Genomic DNA, 21359 nt, shown 5'->3' with positions numbered 1-21359 from the left:
GTAGACTTCACATACCTTTGAGATTTTTTTTTATAAATCTCTCAGATATGCAGGTTTCCTCACGATGTTTTCCTTCACCGTTTAGCAAGTGATAATTAATTTCTAATAAGCACATAACTTTGAAAAATCAGAGGTGCGGGCCTGGGATTTGAACCTCGGACCCCTCGATCGAGAGGCCTAGTTTCTTAACCACTAGGCTATTACTGCTTGACTTCATGGACATCTGTAAATAACTCTTTTTGGTGCGTTGTCACTCCTGTGGAATAAGTTAGTCTGCTCATATCTAAGTCAGCTGGTATTTGTTTGCACCCTATTACTGAAATGCAAGAACTGTTTCACGCTAGAAATAGGTATGGTGGTGGCACCTCCTCCATCGAACCACACAAATTTTATCTCCTGGAGGTAGAGGCCATCATGTTTTGACTTTAGAGACATTACCGATACACGTTTCTACCGTTTAAAAAGTATAGAATCGGCGAGATTTAATAATACGAGGCGATCCAGTTTAGTCTTCAGGGGTAGCAACAAATTTGTGGGGCACATTACCTATTGTTAGAAATAAGTATCAAATTATCTCGAAGTCTAGACATAGAAGCTACTAGGCGGCTAATGCCTATTGCCTACACCATTTAGGAAATGGACCTAAATTTAGATAAACATGAGTTCATTACTTTGACCGGATAAGTATTTCCACATGCGCGCCGGTATGCGAATAGCATCCACACATCTTGAGATTTGTGAAATATCCTGTATTGATTCGCCAGTGATAATTAGATAGATATAACTACCTCGTAGTATACTTTTATCACATCTGAAGAAAACCTCATTTTATATCTTCAAAAAACAAAATAATAAAGGGAGCTTTTTAAGCTAAGTCTATTATCGCCTGTTATTTTTACTAAAGACCAGAGATCCAAAATTCACAATTTATGTTCGTATAATGTACATATTGAAAATACACTTAAAAAACTCGAAAAACATAATAACCTTTGTATCGGTATCGAATATAAAATGTTTTTTTATATATTCATAGGAGTTTTTTCATTATAATATACGCCTGTTATTAGTGTAATAAAAACAACCTTTATGCAGTACATATTTATTCAATGCTCACATCAGGTTGTACTGTTACATATATTTGACACCATCTTAATTCCATCATCACTTATTTCTTTAATTAACCTTTCTTGGTTTGCTTTATTTCCACATTTTCAACACAACATATTATCAGGATAACATAAAATAACATTGATCTAATGTATTTTTCTCCCGCCCCAACTACTTCCATTTTTTAAACACTTACAGTGACAACTATTCTTCTTTTCTTAATTCGACATGTCACAATTATCAGATCGGATACTCTATACCTATAAGGGTTTTGTAAAAAATTGTTTTAAAAAATTATTAAATTCGGAAATCATGACATTAGTAATTAACATATCTAATGTCGTTCCTACAAAAGATCGATTTAGATAATTCAATCCAGAAAATGTCAAATTTCGTTGTTAAGAAAAAATTGGAGACAAATACGAGAAATAATATTGAATTTATTCAATAAATAATATTGAATAATTGACGTACATAGATTATGGTAACATTTATAAAATAACTCATTGTCTATCAGCGTAAGTCATCATTAACATCAATATAACCAGATGCGTACGTAACTAGTATGCAACAAGTAGACTGCGTGAATCAGATGTTTGTCCACAGCGTCACAGATATTTCGGGAGACATCCTCTAGTCACTACGTAGTTAATAGCTCGGAACAACCTCACGGCTTCGCCTGGCCGAGAAAACAATATGTTAGGTGTTTATTGATGAGAGTCCTTCATGGTTCGGCTAGATGGATGCCACAGCTATTTCAAAAAGTAAGGTTGTTGAGTTCTTGATCGAAAGGTGAAACAAGGCATGATGTAGTGTTAGTTGAATCAGACAGACATCAGACAAATGATCTGTATGTTGTGATATCGTATTAATCAGATTATGACTAATGTCGTAAGTATATTAAATCATATTCAGGATAGGATTTAAATCTTACGTCTTTCAAGTTTCGAATTATTTCAATTTAAGCTTTTTCTTATTATTTAAAAACTAGGGTAAAGTCAAGACTTAATTTGGTGTCAATCAATAATAGTTTTCATCGACCCCATTGATAGGGGTCGATGCAATTTTTTATGTGACATTCTCTCTAAGATGTCATAAATCGTTTCACAGGAATCACTACAGGTTTGTGCCTAGCTACGCTACTAAGGAACTTAGTTAAATACAATTTGAAATTGCAGACACTTCACTCCTTAAGTATAATTGAGTCTATCATTATTTCTGTGCCAAAACACAGTATAAACTAAAACGAGCACACTCCAACATCGCAACAAGATCGCAATTTCCTGACCTTTCCTGAATGCTGTAAATAAACATGACCGAATTGAAAATGGGATCGAAAGGAGAATCTGAATCACGGCCCGCGGTTTTCGCAATGTTGCGCCAATTTCATCTGCCTAATTTATTGATGACGTACATCTTGGCCAAAATATTGTTTATATACCGTCTTATACGAATGTATCATATGAGTAAGTAGTGTGTAAGTCTGAAATAGTTTTACGTATTGTAGAAGGTGAATAAGGGATAAAATTCAGGAGTAGCATATCGTTTATGAGCGCTGAGGGCGGTTCTGAATTTTTAATATTGGCGTTTGTAGCTTCCATCTGCCATCACATAAAATACTATTGTATATTTTGCTGTTGAACACTGAGATAAAATGTTATATGATGTAATAGAATACAGAATTAGAAGAATAGGGCAGAAATGCGTTTTTCTGCAGTCGAGCTCGAAAGGGGTCTATCATCCCTTGGATAAAGTATATAGAGAGCAAAATGATAGTCAATGTTATTCATATTTTTTCATTGAAAGACCGCCGTGTGTGTATATTTAACTATGTATTTATAGTATACTTGTACTATGCCTTGGTACCTATAGTTTATTTCGCAATAACATAAGTTCAGCATTTCTCGTCAATTCACTTTTAAAACTGGTTACAAGTATTTATAGCTTTATGTTAGTAATTGAACGTAATATGACATGATATATATCTGCTGCCCATATCCATATACGCTTGCAAACTGGTCACATGAGAAACGATAAGATTTACATCCTCACATTTATCTTAAGTCTCACGGTCTTAATGAATAATGTAATCAAGAAAGGATGTTTTGTTACGGATTACACCTTTCCCATAGCTTGAAAGAAATTTCATTAAATTGGTTTGCTTAATGACTCGTCAAATTTTCACATACAGAGTCACGAAACTTGGCCACTGGCTGGCCATGGAAAGGTCATGTATTTACGTTGCCCATGACTGTCCCACTATTGGGCACAAGTTTTTTCTCAGAGAGAGATAGAGAGGGATTTAGGTAATAGTAAGGTAACCAATTTTATATTGGTCACTTCGTACACCTTTGGGACGTTTTTTCAAATATACTCATAATAAAGGCAATAATAGCAGTTTCCATGGAAATAAAAATAAAGCATCAGTAAGGACTGACGTGTTAATTGTAGATGCGTTAAAGGAAGTGATCATTAATTTCTAATACGCACTAAATTTCGAAAAATCAGATGTGTGGTCAAGAATTCGAACCTGGGACTGAGAGGTCGAAATTCAAATGGTTACACTGCACCAAGTGATCATTTAACATTTTATTTAAGCCTAAAACTTCGTAACATAAAATTTGATGTTCTCAACCTATGTTTTCAATAATACTAATAACTAATTGCACCATAAAAAATGTAGAAATATGCAGAATAGATATTCCAGGAATATAGAACTGAGCATAAACAGAATTAACATTAGATTTCCGCCTGACCGGGAATCAAATCCGGAACTCGACCGGTATAGAGAGTGGTAGGCTGATGTAGCGCCCACTATGTCAAACAGGAAGTAAATGCAACTATTTTATATTCTAATGGGCTAAAAAGATACTTTACAGTTGAAATTATTATAAAAAGAATACTACTTAAAACTACTTACACTCCGTCAAGATATTTAGGACACAGATACATACGTTATGTAAATGACTGTCCAGTTTTTTTAGTAATTGTTCTTATAGCGGCCACTCTACATACTCTATAAAAATTGTCTATCAATTACGGTTCACGAGACAGAGCCCTGTGACAGACGGACAGACAGCGGAGGCTTAGTAATAGGGTTCCGTTTTTACCCTTTAGGCTTACCCTAAAAATTATAACCAAATAATAGTGGCCGCGGCTTCGCCCGCGTTTTAAAGAAATACATGACATATGTAAATATAACTGAAAATCTGTATTCCTTCATTGGAATGACAGTGGCGCCATCTGTCGAAAATTGGTCGTGCCAACTCAAAAGCCTTCGTAGGCTCATGCACAACAACTTTGCTAAAGCTCATCACATGATCAAATGCATAGTTTACGATTCTATAAAGCACATACAGACGAACATTCATTTTTTATATATATAGATGAGTCACAGACCAATAGAGACGCGGCAGTTTACAGGACAGGACAAACATTCATTTATATATATATATATATATATATATATATATATATATATATATAGATGAGTCACAGACCGTCAGAGTCGCAGTCATAATGTCGTACACTCTTACATCCTTAGAAAGCCCATTGTGGTACAATCAGAAAGATCCGAAGTGTATCGTATGATCCGAAAGTGTTATTATGTGTGGCATGATCCGGGTCGGCGGGTTCAATCCGGAACCTAATTGGCACAATTGGTGCGTCCTTTGCTGAACTTCCTTCTGGATTGGGTTTAATTTATTTTGCAAAAGTCAACGTAATATTTTAAAAATTCAAATAAAAGTCGGCATAATATTCTTGCTTAGTCTTAAATAAGTGACAAATAGTTTCTTTTAACGTTGAACTTTGATGCTTTCTTTTGTTTTTGACAAATCTGGGATTATTTGACGGTTTGGTGCACGTGTAACTTACACGATTTTTTAGTTTTAATACAGAAACTTGAGTTTTATCGGGATACAAAATACTTAGTCTATCATTTTTCCTGACAAAACCCTAAATATTTAATTAAATAAATGCTGTTAAATTCATTCACTACTTGCACGATGCCATAAATTTGCGTGGAAGCTATAATTAAGCCCACATCATCACTTACTGTCAGGTAAGATTGTGGCCAAAACCAAACCTTACTTTAATAAAAACCAAAACTATCCATATTTGCAACCAAACCAATACAATACCTTTACAAAGCAAAAAAATAACACAATTTTGCCATTCGATATCTGCATTAAATTTTGAAATAACAGCCAGACAATTTTATTCCTAGATATTATTGCAATGTTTATGCCAGCAGGAAATGCGGGATCATGTTCAATTGATTACTCTGTTATCTACCTAGGGACATACAGAACCTGTTTGCGCAGAAAAACTTGGTTCCCAGTACAGGTACCACCTGCCGAGTTCCTGTCTTAGTCAATTTATCAACCGGCCATTCACACTGGTAATGTGATTAGAGACTAGTTTCGAACCTGGATCCCCCAGGTATAAAGACACCGACAGGTGATAATGCCCTTAGAGTATCCGCAGTATCTATTTCTGCACCATAATTGCAGTTGTTAGCATATCTCAGAAGCTTTAGGTCTCCCTCACTCGGACTCAACACTTAATTTCTAGGTTATTTTTCAATGTTATGTGTGTATTAGAAATCATTTATATGATGACTTGTTTCTAATACATAAGTACAAAATGTGTAAAATCGTAATCATTTCTTATACATATCAACGTACGAAAATTGTTGTGTTCTTGTATGTTTTTTCCCTTGAATAAATTAGTATTCTATTCTCCTCCGAATCTAGTAAGTATATATGAGAGTTATACCTAGTTAGTAGTTTACCTACTCAAATCCCTTTACAATCAAGACCCTCGTTTTCAGCAGTGGGACAGTAATTTGTTGATGATGAAGTTAATAAATATTAAAAAGCCGCTCTGAAATCTGCCGCCCTAGGCTCCAGCCTGTTGGTAAATCTGACGCTGGATGCAAACGTACTTTATACATATTGTTTAGAAAGTGTTTATCTTCAACATTAAATCCAAGTATTCTTCTAGGGAATGGAAAAGTCTAGAAACTCATGTGTAACTAAAAATGTATAACGTACAGGGTCACATAACTTTGACACACCTGAGGTCGATCGTAGGAGTGAGAATAGTAATAGATATATTGTGTCATTGTGAGCTTAAATGTGAAACGTTTATTTATTTGTTATACAAGAACAGTATAAACTCTTAATGCCCGACACATAAAGCAGGTTATATTTTATTCGAATTCAATTTCAACGAATCGGATTATAATTTCAACTAGCTCTATATGATTGCCTTGATCTATTTGAACAGCTAATAAAAAGCTAATGTGTTCAATAATATATTGTTTTAAGGAAATTAAAAAAGTTACATACCTACATACATGTGCTAGAAAAACTTCACCCTCTGCAGTCGGGTAATGTCAGAAGAAGCCTGAGAGATCATAGAACATTAATAATGTGTAGCCCGCGTAAAACTGCTAGTCCGCTCTGAATATATAAATGAATCGCGTCACCATAACAATACCTGCTCGCAACAATTTTAGAGCGGACTCGCAGTTTGGCGCGAACTATAACAGGCTATCACCGCCATGCTATTCTATACATTAGATTCTAATGAACTAAAATACACACAAACACTGATAACTAGTCAGCTAAGTATATTTGTCCTGATAAAGTGCCACTGGACACTGGCCAGTGTAATCTAAGCGTACATGACTAATCTTATAATGTTAAGTGAAACATTCTCATGTGTGTACTCGTATATATTACTTTGTATCTAGAGAGGTGAGGAGAATTATATTCTTGCACCAATAATTTGTATTATTGGACTGTGGTAGAGCCTTTTGTGGTTCGACAAATGCATCACTGCCACACCTATTGCTGCCTATTACCAGTAGTGTTCAGCGCTGTTGTGTTCTGTTTTGAAGGGCGTTGTTAAGGGAAACATAATTGTGTAAAGTCCCAACTTAACGTTTTAGGGGTAGCAACGTATCTGGGGCCGACCTCAAGTAGGACTCTAATGTGTAACCAACATGTCAACTTTTTCACATCTCAAATTTCTCGAAATTAAATGTTAAGCACGTGTTAGATATTAAATAAGAAAACTACATGGGATGATGGGGTATATCTACCTGTATAAGTATACTCCATAACATTATCAATCGTAATGGCGCATGTCAAGTATAAACCAACACTTGACTGGCGTGGTGGTAGACTACTTTTGTCACTCTACCAAGAAACCTGCACCCAGCAGTAAGGGTTAACGATAGTCGGTAATATATGTACGTAAATAAAATGATTTTAATAATCAAGTGTAAACATATTGGTTCGATTGGTATTGTGTACGGTAAAAACCGAAATGAAAAGCGTAAATTTTAACATCTGTCTTATGTCAGCTTCTGTACTTTGTTCGTGTTGAACCGTACCTACAACGTTGTGTATAACATGTTAAAGCAACAAACTGTACAGAATGAATATCCCGAAGAGTTTATTGCCTTAAAGTCGTTAATTCCCGCTATTTTCGCCACCTACTAAGCGGTAGTATGTCGGCCATTAACTAATGATGTCAGAGTGCCGAGTGACGCGCCGTGCCCTGTTTTATAAGAGGATACACTATTTATATTTGCATAGATTATTGAAATAGAGGGTTGAACACATGCGGTGACAAAGGAAACCGTTATAAATAAAATCATATGTGAGACTCATGAAAAATGTATAGGTATAAGGTTCTAGTCGAATTGTGTACAGCGGGTTGTGTGAATACTATATCGTATGGTAGAATATAATAATCAGGATTTATTTTAGATTTATTATAAATTAAGTAGGTTACAATGAGGGAAGATCTTTATTTTCTATTTTTGCTAATTTTCGCAGTATAGCTTCCATTTATATTTTTGGCCTCAAAGTTGTTATTTAAAATTAGATTTCTTTTAGTAATGCTATCTTATAGTTATGGTCACCTGACTCTATATACGTAATAAATATTGTTTTTACTTCAGTAGATACAAAGAAAATAGGTTATAACGGGTGGGTTGATAGCGAGACACGTGAGTAATCCCAAGAGTGCTTCATTTTACGGATGTCCGGAATTAAACGAACATAAATCAGACCACTAGACACAAGACTTGATCATGAAACTGGTGAAATATACTAACTATACTTTGTCTGGTTTGAAGGGTGTGGTAAGGGAGACATACTTTTCTGAGGCATTCCAGTTTAGTTCTTTGGAGTAGTGCATCTGTGGCCGACCTCAGGTAGGAATCTAATCCTATCTGGGGTTTTTTACAGATTGCCATGGGCGGCAGTAGCCACTTACTATCAGGTGAAATGTATGCTCGTCTGCTACTCCTATATTATAAAAATATTACTGGTCATAAGACGGAGTTGATCATAAAACTGCCGAATAATTGCAAATACATTATCACACAAACATACATACAAACTTATAACCGTAATATTTCACTAAGTTTGATGATACTAAGTGTTTTATGTTCTTCGAAGATGACATTCAAAATATCACTAAGCCTGACAATGACAAGTTGTAACACATAAATTAGGTTACATGAAACCTTTGTATAATCTAATATGAGCGGTTCGTCCAAGGTTTGTATGATCTGAACGGCCAAGCTCCAACCTTCCTGTAATTATATTAATATTCACTGCTTATTGTTCATAATCATCTGCAAGGAAAGATGAGGGATTTGTTAGCCCTAGTTTTAAATTACCGCCATTTGTAGACTGTTTCCTTTTTTTATTTGTTCCAAAGACAAACCAATGGTATAATGGTATGGTATTTTGTACTTTCATCCAAATATGAAATTGGAGTTTTTGATCAAAATTTAAGTTGTCTTGGGTATTTCGAAGGCCCATGGAGGAATCCTAAATACTTTAGTAAGAAACTTTACTCTCTATAGGGTCCTTTACTGTGTTGAGAAATGTATCATGCTTCAAGAGTAGTTTAGCACTTCGCAAAAATCTTGGATAAATACATCAATACGTCAGACTTAAAAATTAGCCTGAATAAACAGGAGAACTTATATAACTTTTGGAAAAGTGTCACCAAATATGTAGAAGGTGGCAATTTAAATGAGCGCATATTTCTATCTGATTCTAGTAATACGGCTTCTGCTTCGAAGAGTGTGGTGGTGCAGATTTTTTTGCAGTGTTCCTTCTTAGACTTTAGCACCACAACTATGGCCTATCTTAGGTAGGACTTCAATCCTATTAGAGGTTGATTTTTATTGTCCATAGCGCTATAGAGTACTTAGCAACAAGTGGAAGACTTGGGTTATTATATATAAAGCTACATTACATTATCCGATTCTTCAAATGTAACTACAGCTAATAAAAGACACAAAACCCGATGCGTCATCGGGAATATGAAACCGAATCGCGAACGGAAATTCGTAGAAGTAGGGAGCGCCGCACGAAGGGTTTCACTTTAGTAATTACGTATTGACAGTTTTGATTTTAGCGTGTTGCGTTTTGGGTGGCAGTGTGTATACTTATTCCATTTTGGATTTTCGTTTTATTTCATTGGATACCCGATATATTTATTATGTAACAATAAATAGGGATATTTAGTAACTTCACGGTTTAAAAGACGTCTTTTAAAGTAAGACGGACAGACTATATTCACGTTTCAAATTTGATGTTGTCCGCGTGTCTACGCATTTATCACATTCCAAAATAAAATGACAATAGTCTTAATTGTAAATCTCTGTATTTCCAGGGTTCGTCACATCCAGAACGAGCACGAACGACTTGAAACGCATGCGATCCGTACGATAGTACGAGGCCAAAGACCGCGGACGTTCGAGACACGTCCCCGAATATACGACACGGTGACGTCACACCATGGCGTCCACCGACACATCGACCTCCAGCACGATCACCGCCGTAGCAGAAGACCACAAGCGTATCGTCGACGAAGCATTCCTCAATAAGTTGAAGGGCCTCGTCGAACGGTTGCGGCTTGACAATGCAACCTTGAAGAAGTCGCTCGACGTCGAGCGGAGCGAGGTTAGAGCGCTGAAAGCCCGACACGAAAGCACTATAAGGAACTTAAAGACTGAATTCAAAAAGAAAGAAGACTACCTAGAGAAACAGCTCCGAACAGGTACTAAGCCAGATACGAATTATGGCACAAATATAGGAAATAGCAAACTAGTCGAACTAAAACGGTTGGCAACCGAAATTCAGTCTTTAAAGTCAGCGAATAAGGGTCTTCAAGAAAAACTCAAGGTACAGTTTAAATTTATATTTTCTAAACATTGTGACTAACAACCATCTAAAAATGCAATACACACAGAAAGATTTAACAAATATTTTTAGTGTTCTTTCCGGAATTTAACCTTTAATTTACGACAGATGTGTAAAGCACACTCTACAATAAAACTGGAAGTTGCAATCAGTACTCCTATCATCATAACAATAAACATTTCTTTAAGGTTTTTGGTATTTAGTGTTCTTTCCGAAAGTTAACCTTTAATTTACGAAAGATGTGTAAAGCACATTCTACAATAAAACTGGAAGTTGCAATCAGTACTCCTATCATCATAACAATAAACATTTCTTTAAGGTTTTTGGTATTTAGTGTTCTTTCCGAAAGTTAACCTTTAATTTACGAAAGATGTGTAAAGCACATTCTACAATAAAACTGGAAGTTGCAATCAGTACTCCTATCATCATAACAATAAACATTTCTTTAAGGTTTTTGGTATTTAGTGTTCTTTCCAAAAGTTAACCTTTAATTTACGAAAGATGTGTAAAGCACATTCTACAATAAAACTGGAAGTTGCAATCAGTACTCCTATCATCATAACAATAAACATTTCTTTAAGGTTTTTGGTATTTAGTGTTCTTTCCGAAAGTTAACCTTTAATTTACGAAAGATGTGTAAAGCACATTCTACAATAAAACTGGAAGTTGCAATCAGTACTCCTATCATCATAACAATAAACATTTCTTTAAGGTTTTTAGTATTTAGAGGTTTCCGTTCTTTATTGTCACCATTATAAATAGCCTTTTTATGACCCTTGTAGAGAGTAAATTCATCAGATTGTGACCAATATTGGAGTATGCCACCTTGGTTAAGATGGTGTAGTAAGTTATTGATCCTTGTAAGATATGGGCTCCCATATCGAAGTCCGTAAACTATCGAACAAGGAACGGGACATTCTTCTACAGTATGGAAAAGTGGTCTCCCATCTTGCATATTCGATTGTTTCCGACTTATATACTGTGCGTCAGATTTTCGAAGTAAAACTGCGTATTGAAACTGGCGTTGCACGATCACTTCCTTTATTTTCTGATCATTGAATACTTCCATACGTTTCATCACAGTTTCGTAGTATTCTTCGCTTAAACTCTTATTGAAGATTCTCACATGACGGTTATGGACGCCAAAAGTTAGATTTGTATGTATCAGTTCCTTCCAAGTGCTTATATCAGGCTTGAACCTAACGTATGCTATCGCAGAAGTGATGATACCCTGAAAAAATGAAAAAAGTAAATTTTTTAACTGACAAATTGAGTTTACAATAGTAGGTTAAAGTATTTTAACTAAACTTACATCAATTGCACAGTCGACAACTAATGAATATACCATGATCATCAAAATTACCCATCTAAATACGGGGCCTGAAAATTTAATATCAACCGTCTGCCTTATTAAGCATTTAATTATATCCAGTGTCGTTTCGGTATAAGTTCTATTATCAGTGATATTCCATACTTTCTTTTCAACTTTACGAATAAACAATGAAACAGATATTAAGAACACAACATTAAACATGAATAGTATAAGCATATCTTGTGATATTAATTTTAGTGTCGTCATAAAAGTGGACTGTTTTATTGATTTCTTGATTAAGAAACATAATGCATCTTGTTCGAGTGGATATGTTGTATCAATATAACCGTAGTAGGAGTTCTTAAGTATCCGAGAATTGAGTTCTAGATCAGTATACCCATCCATTAAATCAGCTGTAACTCCTGTCACTGTGCCGTCTTGGAGCATATCCCCAACGGTGTTCCCATCACGAGGAGGTAATGGCTTACAAGTAGCGTTTAAATAGTTCATAACTGTCTTCGCCAAGTTAGAATTACAATGAACTGGACCTGTTTCATCCGATGTATATATTTTCCTAAATACGCTTAAACGTAATTGACTGCCATAAAGATCATCGTATTGTCGAGCTAACAGACTGCTGATGTCTTTAACGTTTGTAACATCTCTTACTTCGTCTTTAAAGTGATTGTAAGTAAACATTTTTAATTCACCAGACCACACCAAAATCACAGAATTCGTTAAACTCCTTGTGAAAAGTAGATGAAAGTGCCTCTTCATGGCATAATAAAAGTAGCTATCCATCTTTATTGGCGTATTAATTACAAAAATCACCACACTTCTTGGTTTGAATACTCCAGTTCTCAATAAGGCGTCCACCGAAAATTCACTCCCATCTATAGTTAAATCTTCTGAAGTTATCACGTAAGCTGTTTGTCCGTGTTTATTAATTTTTGGCTTCACTTTAGTCTTGTTTACATCTGGGCACCCATTCAGAAGCATCACTGGGTATCCATACGCATAGTTTTCGGTATACTTCAAGATTCTGTTTTCAAAGTACGTAAATTCACAAAACGTTATCGTAAAGAACCACTGTCGGAACGCGTTAAATATTTTCTGCACGACTTGATAAGCGAATTCTGCTTTGAAGGAAGTTTCGTTGTGATACGCGAAGATTTCTGTTTTCAGAACATTTGCAGAAGTAAAACGAGGGGAATTATAAAGCAGAATAACTGTATATAAAAGGGTAAGAGACATTTTCGAGTCTCACGTGTCACTTCTGGGAAAAGTTGTGTTACACTGCGAAGTTTAAGGTCATTTTAGTATTAATAGGCGTTTGCAGCCATTAGTTGTGTCGGTGTATACAATGGAGGCCCGTCAATTATAGTGCAAAGAAAATATTGGCATCGTTTAATTGTGTCGCTCATGTTGAGCTCATCAGTGACCTGTTGTGGCACGTGGACATGTTTTGACGAAGGCTAAGGGTTTATGTAACCTTTCTCATATATTATTATACATACATCATTATAAAAATGCTTAAATGGTAACAAAATATAATCAATAATGATTTGGTATATAAAACATGGAATGAAGCATGCATGAAGCATGTAATTCGGAAGAGTTTTGAGGCCACAAGGAACAGGAATTTGGTGATACAGCATAAGACATACAAACATGGGATGGGATGGATGTACGGATGTAACATAGTTAATTCCGGAAGAGAGAAATAGCCAATAAGGGTCTGGATATTATTCAAAAAATCTTTTCCATGTCCATGAAAAAACTCTAATGATTTTTTAGCTTAAGCAAGCACTTTAACCTTACCTTCAGGATCTTGTAAAAGAGATTCATCACTAATTTCATTATTCTTATTTTTTTTTAAATACTAAAACAAAATTTTCTCATTTGTCATTGGTATAGCTTCAAGTAAAAACCTCAAGTTCCATCAAACTATTACTCAATGATTGTGACAAGTATTAGATATACGTACCTAAGTATATTAATCCGACAAGTAATTTTAATGTATCAATTATAACTGTATTTCCAGTTACCATGAAAGGGTACATTGGTACCTGTTCTGCGTGAATATTGACACTTCTTATCAGCCAGAAGTGTATTTCATAAGTAATCCAGACTTAAGTTGTCATTCACAGGAAGTACACACGTTTAACAACTATGACACAACTTAAGCTGCTTCAATAAATTGTGTCGAAGTATAACTCGTAATGAATCTATAAAAATATATATAACTGAATTTTCTGTTTATGAGCTCATATCTGGAATATTTTAAGCTGCTGTGATTTGACGGGTGTGGTAACGGAGACATACTTTTCCAAGACGTTTCAGCTTAGTTCTCAGGGGTAGCGGCGCATCTGTGGCCGACCTCAGGTAGGAATATCTAATCCTATCTTGGGTTGGTTAAAGATGCCCATGGGCGGCAGTAGTCACTTACCATCAGGTGGACTGCATGCTCGTCTGCTACTCCTATATTACAAAAAAAAAACAATGTGTTTCTTTATTTATAAATCTGTAAACAATCGTGTTTGCTTGTAGGTTGCGCAGGCGGCGGAGTGCGCCCGCGCGGCCGAGTTGCGCGCGCAGGTGGCTAAGCACACCGCGCTCGAACAGGCCGCGCGGAGAGATGCGCGCGCGCAGTGTCATAAACTGGTGAGTTGAGCTTACATGATGACTGTGGTGTAGGCGTTATTATAAGATTTGGTTTGGGGTCGATATGCAGCTAGAAAAACTTTAGAGCAGAAGCGTAACTATTACAAGACAACCGGCAGAAGGTAATAGTTAATATACTAGTTTCTGGCACAACTGTAGTAGATATTTTTAACTCCATTAAAAAATAAGATAATGAGGGCCAGGGATGGAAGTATAATGAGGGGTCCAAAAGAGGTGGTATAGTGGAGTCGTAGGCCGATTCATTAGCGAAATACAAAAAAATTCCTCTTGTTTGAAGAATTTATTTTTATCGACTATGCCAAGTCGTGGTATGCCACGTCCCCTTTTTATAGTTATTGCAATTATTAATTTTGTTACCGTAGTTTTATATCCAAGGCAACATATTAAATGGTTTAATGCGTTTGAGAATAAATGTAAGCGATTAACGCAAATTACATACAGTAATCTCTTTATGTAGGCGTTTATAATACTGTTGTTTACCGCTCAAAATGGTAGGATGAACAATTCAAAATCGTATAAGGCTAGACCGCTTTGAATGTAGCTCATAGAGACATTTATATTCGACTCCATTATAATATCCTTGTGTTATAAACCCCAAAAGTAGGCTACAGAATTAGGTCGTGAAACGATCACCAGCGGTCTGCCCATAGATGCTTAGCGAAAAATCTACGTTTATGGGTCTGCCATGCAGGTGGTTCTGTGTTAGATTTCGACCAGACCGATATCAAAATCATGAACATAGGATACTGTTGTAATTGCCCCTGGCGTGGTGTCCTTTAAACATCGAAGCCCCCGCAGTAGTTGATATTATAGATATTGCTAGAGGTATGAAAAACGTTATTAAGCGTCGTCCATAGCAAAATATCTAAAAAATACAAGTAAGATAGGTACTATCCATTGGAACATGTTATATGATCGTCAGGTCATTACCGTTCTTTCGATTACTGGGCATAAATCTTGACTAATATGTAAGTTTTTATTTACCAATCGATTTTATTACGAATCAAATTTAAGACAAGATAAAAACGTAAATAACCTTTTTCTAATATTGCTATTTCAAAGCTACAGGATCGATAAAAAATAATGAGGGACGCCTGACAAATGTTTAATAGCAATATGTTTTGCTCTTTAGCTATTTAAAAGATACAGGTGTTAGTTAGGGTTAGTTCGTTAAATTGCGTTCAATAATGTTTTACTTACCTTAAGATCTGCATAATAACATTTAAATATATTTATCTATATATTTTTCCTTGCTTTCAGCTGGAGGAAATCAAATCGAAGGAGCGGGTGATCATACAACTTAGAAGAGAGGCGGCGAAGGCGGCAACGCAGCAAAGTGATCAGGTATGTTGTTTACTTTCTATAATTTTAACTATCTAGTCCTCATGAAGTATTATAGATACAGTTTAAAATAAATAAACTGTATATTCTGTCAGCATCTCAATTAACGTGCAAAATTGTTTTTTATGATCACCGTAAACAGTCATCATAACTGGTCGATCATGAGAATATTAAGAATATAATACATAATATATCGCATATTTTTATTACTCTTCTAAAATGTCCGGCTATGGTACAAATATAAATTAGAATAGGTCCATAATAAGGTATTAGCCTGTAACATGATATTCAATAAGGCTTCTACTTATCTCCGCTTCAGATAATTGAGGTAATGTTACAAAGCCTCTAATTTTTTAAATTACATGACCGAAATAGGTATTTTATAATAGTAAATTTGTACCATATAAAACCTTAAGGATATTTTTATGAAAAACAAAAAGTAATAGTTTTTTGTGTACCTATGTTCTTCCTACTCCAAAAATTAATGCCACCCGAAAAGCTACTTATTAAAAAATGCGTAAACTAAATTATTTTTATAATCTGGGTATGGAATTTATTACAAAACGAAATTAATTCGTATTCATCTCATGCCCCTAATAACACGTCCGCTCTCTACTTAGACCCGTCATTATTTAAACTCCCAGGGATAATTGAGGAAATTTTGGACATTCCTAAAGTCAAGACTCACAACTGTTTGAATATGTTCATCAAAAATTTAGTTATGGGTGCTGTTTGACTTACGTATGATAAGGCCACCTTAGAATGGAAATACATCTGTGTTCGTTTTTAATTACCACTTCTGTTCTATAAAAAATGGAATTGGAGGGACTGCAAATTCACTTGCTACTTCAGTCTTAAAAAAAAATATTATTATGTTAAAAAGGAAAAACACACAAATATTCCACAATATTTTCTTGTCACACACAAATATCTTCTTGAGGTATTCCCGGAGCGCTATGACATGGGGCTCTCCAAAAAGCAAAAAGAGCTCTCCTTCGAAGCCGGCGACGCATTGGACACTCTGGTGTTACAAATTTCTATAGGCGACGTTGACTACTTTCCATCAGGTAGCACTGCTTTAACTGCTTTATCTTTAGGGCCAACTATATAAAAAAATATGTATGGTTTCTTATAATTAATGATTTGGTTATGCGCGTACTGGGTTGATCTATATTCAAAATGTATTTTGAACGTTTCTAAAAATAGTTATGCAAACATCACCCGAGGTCTTACGATGAAAATTTGGTCCAAATTGTTTTAAATGGTGGACCATCCGGAGTAGGATTTCCATGCGTCCGACATTTTTAGGATTTATCATTTCAAATAATTTTAATGAAAAATATTTTGTAGCATCCGACATAGTATTTTTTATATTATTGGAAGAGCATACGAGCACGCAATCCGTCTGATGGTAAGTGGTTACCGCCGCCATGGACGTCTGTAATCAACCCCAGATTAGAGGTTAGTTTGTAATATTAATTTGCAAACTAAAAGGAAAGGCGTATTTTTATGAAAACACTATTATTTTTATACATCTTCATAGTAATCCACCACCAACCAATACTTTAATATCATGTCGATTGTATTAACAATATCATTAAGAAATTCTAGGAACAATATTTTTTTCTTGAATGTTGTTATACGAGTATAGAGGTTTTTTTTTATTAAATTTATTTATACCTTGTTAGTTTTCAGCAAAACAAACCATTCAGCTTTAATCCACTTCAAAACATAGTTAAGAATAGCTTGTCCTGTTTTAGTACTCACGTTGATGGTAACCTCAGTGAGTGTCAAATTACAAGCCCTTAGGGTCTTCACACGATACGGCCGTGCTTCCAGGATTTATTTTTTGTTTAGAGATTCCATAGGAATTGGGGATAATTACAGTATTTGGTAACCCGCAGTTTTTGTTTAATTAAATCTCAGATTTTATATTATTGGGTTTTTTGACTTCATCCAGTTTAGTAAATTAGAATAAAATCACTTTGCGTATTGCGGGAACGTGCTACAACTTTTTGTTTACGCTTATTTCTACTTTCTAGCCCACATACCTGTATTTTCTAGCCTTACCAGTGAATATAGAAGCATGGATTTTCGCATTGATAAAAAAAATATTTTAAATTTTAATTCTTATAAGAGTCCCCTAATATGGGTTGTTTAAATTTATTATTCGTAAAAATATACTTGTTTATAACAAAAATTCACACACACACAAAGAATAACATTTGAAACACACAGTTAGTCTTATTTTTGGACAATACAATTTTATTATCGTCCTCACTAACTTGTATGAACATAAATCTTATCAGCACTCTACCATTTCGGTACCCAGGTTTCCTTTTACCGCTTTTCCTTTGAAATCCGTTGAAACAGTTCGACGACCGGTTTGTGGACCGTTGATTAACGTTAGCTAACAATTTGCCAAACCATTACATATTAAATCTTTAAACCGAGATCATGATTTTGGAGGTAATAAAGCCCTTTATGATTCGACTCCGGATGCACCACTGAAACAGCAGTGTTAAACATTGTTGTGTTCAGATTTGAAGGTTGTGGTAAGGAAAATATACCTATCCGAGGTGTTCCAACTTATTCCACCGGGAATAATAACGCGTCTTGATCGACGTCAGGTAGGAGTTTAATTTTATTTGGGTTTGATTACAGATGCCCATTGGCTGCAATAGCTGTGTGGAGTGTATGCTCGGTAGTTTTTTTTTATAATATAGGAGTAGCAGACGAGCATGCAGTCCAACTGATGGTAAGTGGCTACTGCCGCCCATGGGCATCTGTAATCAACCCCAGATAGGATTAGATATTCCTACATGAGGTCGGCCACCGATGCGCCGCTACCCCTGAGGACTAAGCTGGAACGCCTCGGAAAAGTCTGTCTCCCTTACCACACCCTTCAAACCGGAACACAGCAGCGCCTAACACTGCTGTTATAAGGCAGAAATAGATGTGGCGGTGGTGCCGCCGGAGTCGAACTACAAAGGGTTCTACCACCTTCATACTAGTTACTACAATACTATAAAAATTGTTAACAAAGGATTGAACGTTATCAATATTCTTATGTGTACAGTCTGTTAAGCTACATTAACTACGAAAGTTTCGTTAAAATTAGAGTTTTGGATATAGATATTAAATTTGCAATACCAGAGTTGCTGATATATCACGCTATATAAGATAAATAACGCGCTAAATATCACGCTTTATAAGAGTAAATTACATCAAATTGTCAATTAATCGTATGTCTATGATACATAAGGTAAGTACTAAATAAGGAGCAACATAGAGCGGTTACGTTGATCAGTGGTCCAGATACCGGCCCTAAGACATGTTACTGCGATGGTAGTTTAGATAGCTTTGTAGCGCTTACAAAAGCGCTTTGCTTACCAAAATATTGACTTGCTGAAACATACTGCTTATTGTTACTGTTTGCAAATGTAAAGGTTACTAATGTTACAAGTACTCTTAACTTATAATTAATTATTTTTTTATCATTTAAAACATCGATGGATCAACTTTAACTTTGTAGTAGCACTACGGAGGCACTACGGCCACACGGATTTTTGTCTAAAAACATCAGTGTTAAACCGCAATTCTTCAAAACGTCGCAAACACGTACATTTCCCTTTATTGTATATTTGTACTCCATTATCTAAAGTTCAGTATGTAAAGTTTATTGCAGGAAAATACTTCCTATCAGAAACTCTATACAAAAAATAGCCCTTGCCTTATTATTAAATAAAATATTTATTATTTATATTTTTGGAACGCTTTTAAATCATAATAAAGCGTATCTCTTAATCGAGAAATTTAATAAACTCCAAATGCAAGGCGATGCTCAAGCTGTTGCTGTCGGAATAATTTAAGTTAAGACTTTTATTAGCATGTTTAGTGAAACGACTGTAAACTTTTTACAGCACGATTCGTATTCCAGATAGGCAGTTATACCTTTACATGCAACTTTGTTGTGGATAGGGCATCATGTGCTACTCGACCGGCAAAAAGTCATCTCTATGTATCGTTCGTAGTATATTAGCAATACTTACGCTCCCGTATTTAAATCTACTTTATATTAAGGAAAGCATATCCTTATATATGCTTTCCTTAATATACTAACAGTCGGTTATTAAAATAATATTATAGTAGTTCTATTGGCGAGATTTAAAATAAAAAGACATTTTCTAGCATCTTCATACATATTGACAGAGTTGATTTGAGCTACTTAAAATAAGTAAATTTATTCCAAAAAGTAAAATAAATAGGTTAATTTATTTTTATATATAGCTACTTGCATTATAGCGACGATAATTCCGATGGTACAGTATTTATAAGAACAACCTGTTTGAAGCGAAATCGTATAAAAAGAGGAACAAGCGCTCGTATATTATTGATAAATTAAATGTCTATAAATGTATGTGTTATTAATGTTATTATACATAATTAGACACTATAACAATTATGCTCTATATAGTAAACGCAAGATTACTTTAATCATTTAACTTCAGGTGGACAGCACGATCGCCATTAATAAAACGGGTCCGATGGTTACTTACCATAAGCCTACGTATATTTCGTAATTATCCGTTATTTTATGATTAATTAAGCTACACTATGTGACGTTAAAACCTATTAATCATTTATTAATTTAATAATAACATAAACTAATTTATGACTTAGTTGTATATTGTTAAAGTCGGATGTATGGCGCTTTGGAAATACCAAGCTTGTCATAGTGATGTTACGTTATTAGTTCAATGCACCGACCTCTTCAAACAGGCACACTATTTTCAAATTGATCGTTTACGGTATTCAAAACGTAATGCCATAGAATAGATAAAAAAGGTGTCCCAGTCACATTATCATGCATCGGTGTGGTCGCGTCGCGGCACTTGCCTCCGCTTGATAGAGACAGAAGACAGAAAACAGAACGACCCGGGTTGCCGCGGAGTGCGCACGCGCGGTGCCATCTTGGATTCCGAGCTGTCAAATCTCCCGCGTTCCGTTTGAAAATAACGTTCAGGAATATTAGTGTCAAAACGTTCCGTTTACTTTAAAGTGCTTTTTAGTTATTTTTGTGTTTTGTTTACTTTTTGTGTGATTTTTTTTATTTTAATAATTTTCCAATTAGACTGTGACTGTGAACGGTGACCGTTGAGTCGTGATCTAACGTTGCTGTGTTCGTATTTCGGATTTACTTTCTATCGTTGTAAGTACCTGTTTTATTGTTTACGTTTATCTCTCATTAGTGGAGAAAGCTGTTTCAGCAATGTGAAGCAGATGAAGTGATTGAATTGGCACACTCACAAATTGAGTAATTTGCGGTTTGCTAGGTATAGTAAGTAGTACTCACTTTGATTATCTTGGACTGTTATACAATAAATTAAAAGAAAAATAATGACGCGTCCATAAACAAAAAAAAACAAAAGTAAAATAAACGTACTCACAAACGAATTGTTGAATGACGGCCTAAATATTTACAATACCGTATAAATTGTCCTTGTAACAAGTAGAGCAATAAATTCTATTCGTTTCTAAATGAATTAAAACTACTTACTACATCAGTAATAAAATAAAAGTAAACTGTAATATTTGTAACAGAACAGCCAATAATTGCCACAGTTTCAAAAACGACAACAGAATTTTCAAAATCACCAAAATCTCGCATT

The 21359-nt window shown here is 35.1% G+C and overlaps 2 protein-coding genes across 5 annotated transcripts in view; one reads left to right on the top strand and one right to left on the bottom strand.

The window, feature by feature from the left end:
- Positions 1-21359, top strand: part of Pif1A (PFTAIRE-interacting factor 1A) — a 177948-nt gene that overhangs the window by 7414 nt on the left and 149175 nt on the right. For 3 of the 4 annotated variants that reach the window (XM_073076788.1, XM_073076786.1, XM_073076787.1), the window contains exons 2-4: positions 9820-10331; positions 14212-14325; positions 15607-15690. In XM_073076788.1, coding sequence (XP_072932889.1) covers positions 9945-10331; positions 14212-14325; positions 15607-15690 — 585 coding nt within the window. In that variant the 5' untranslated portion in view covers positions 9820-9944. Of the gene's footprint in view, positions 1-9819; positions 10332-14211; positions 14326-15606; positions 15691-20616; positions 20900-21359 lie in introns of those variants that run through there. The other variant, XM_073076790.1, reaches the window with a different exon arrangement.
- Ir85a (Ionotropic receptor 85a) lies at positions 10942-12915 on the bottom strand. The gene is made up of 2 exons (XM_073076891.1): positions 11974-12915; positions 10942-11580 (listed from the first exon to the last, which is right to left on the bottom strand). Exons 1-2 carry the CDS (start codon positions 12913-12915, stop codon positions 10942-10944), a joined length of 1581 nt encoding a protein of 526 aa, XP_072932992.1.

Source organism: Epargyreus clarus, unplaced genomic scaffold (genome assembly GCF_041222505.1).
Source record: "Epargyreus clarus isolate Ecla_fem2 unplaced genomic scaffold, WU_Ecla_fem_2.2 ptg000009l, whole genome shotgun sequence".
In the NCBI taxonomy this organism is placed as follows: Eukaryota; Metazoa; Arthropoda; class Insecta; order Lepidoptera; family Hesperiidae; genus Epargyreus; species Epargyreus clarus.
Note: the sequence above shows the minus strand (reverse complement) of the source record. Positions and strands in the feature narration are given on the sequence as shown.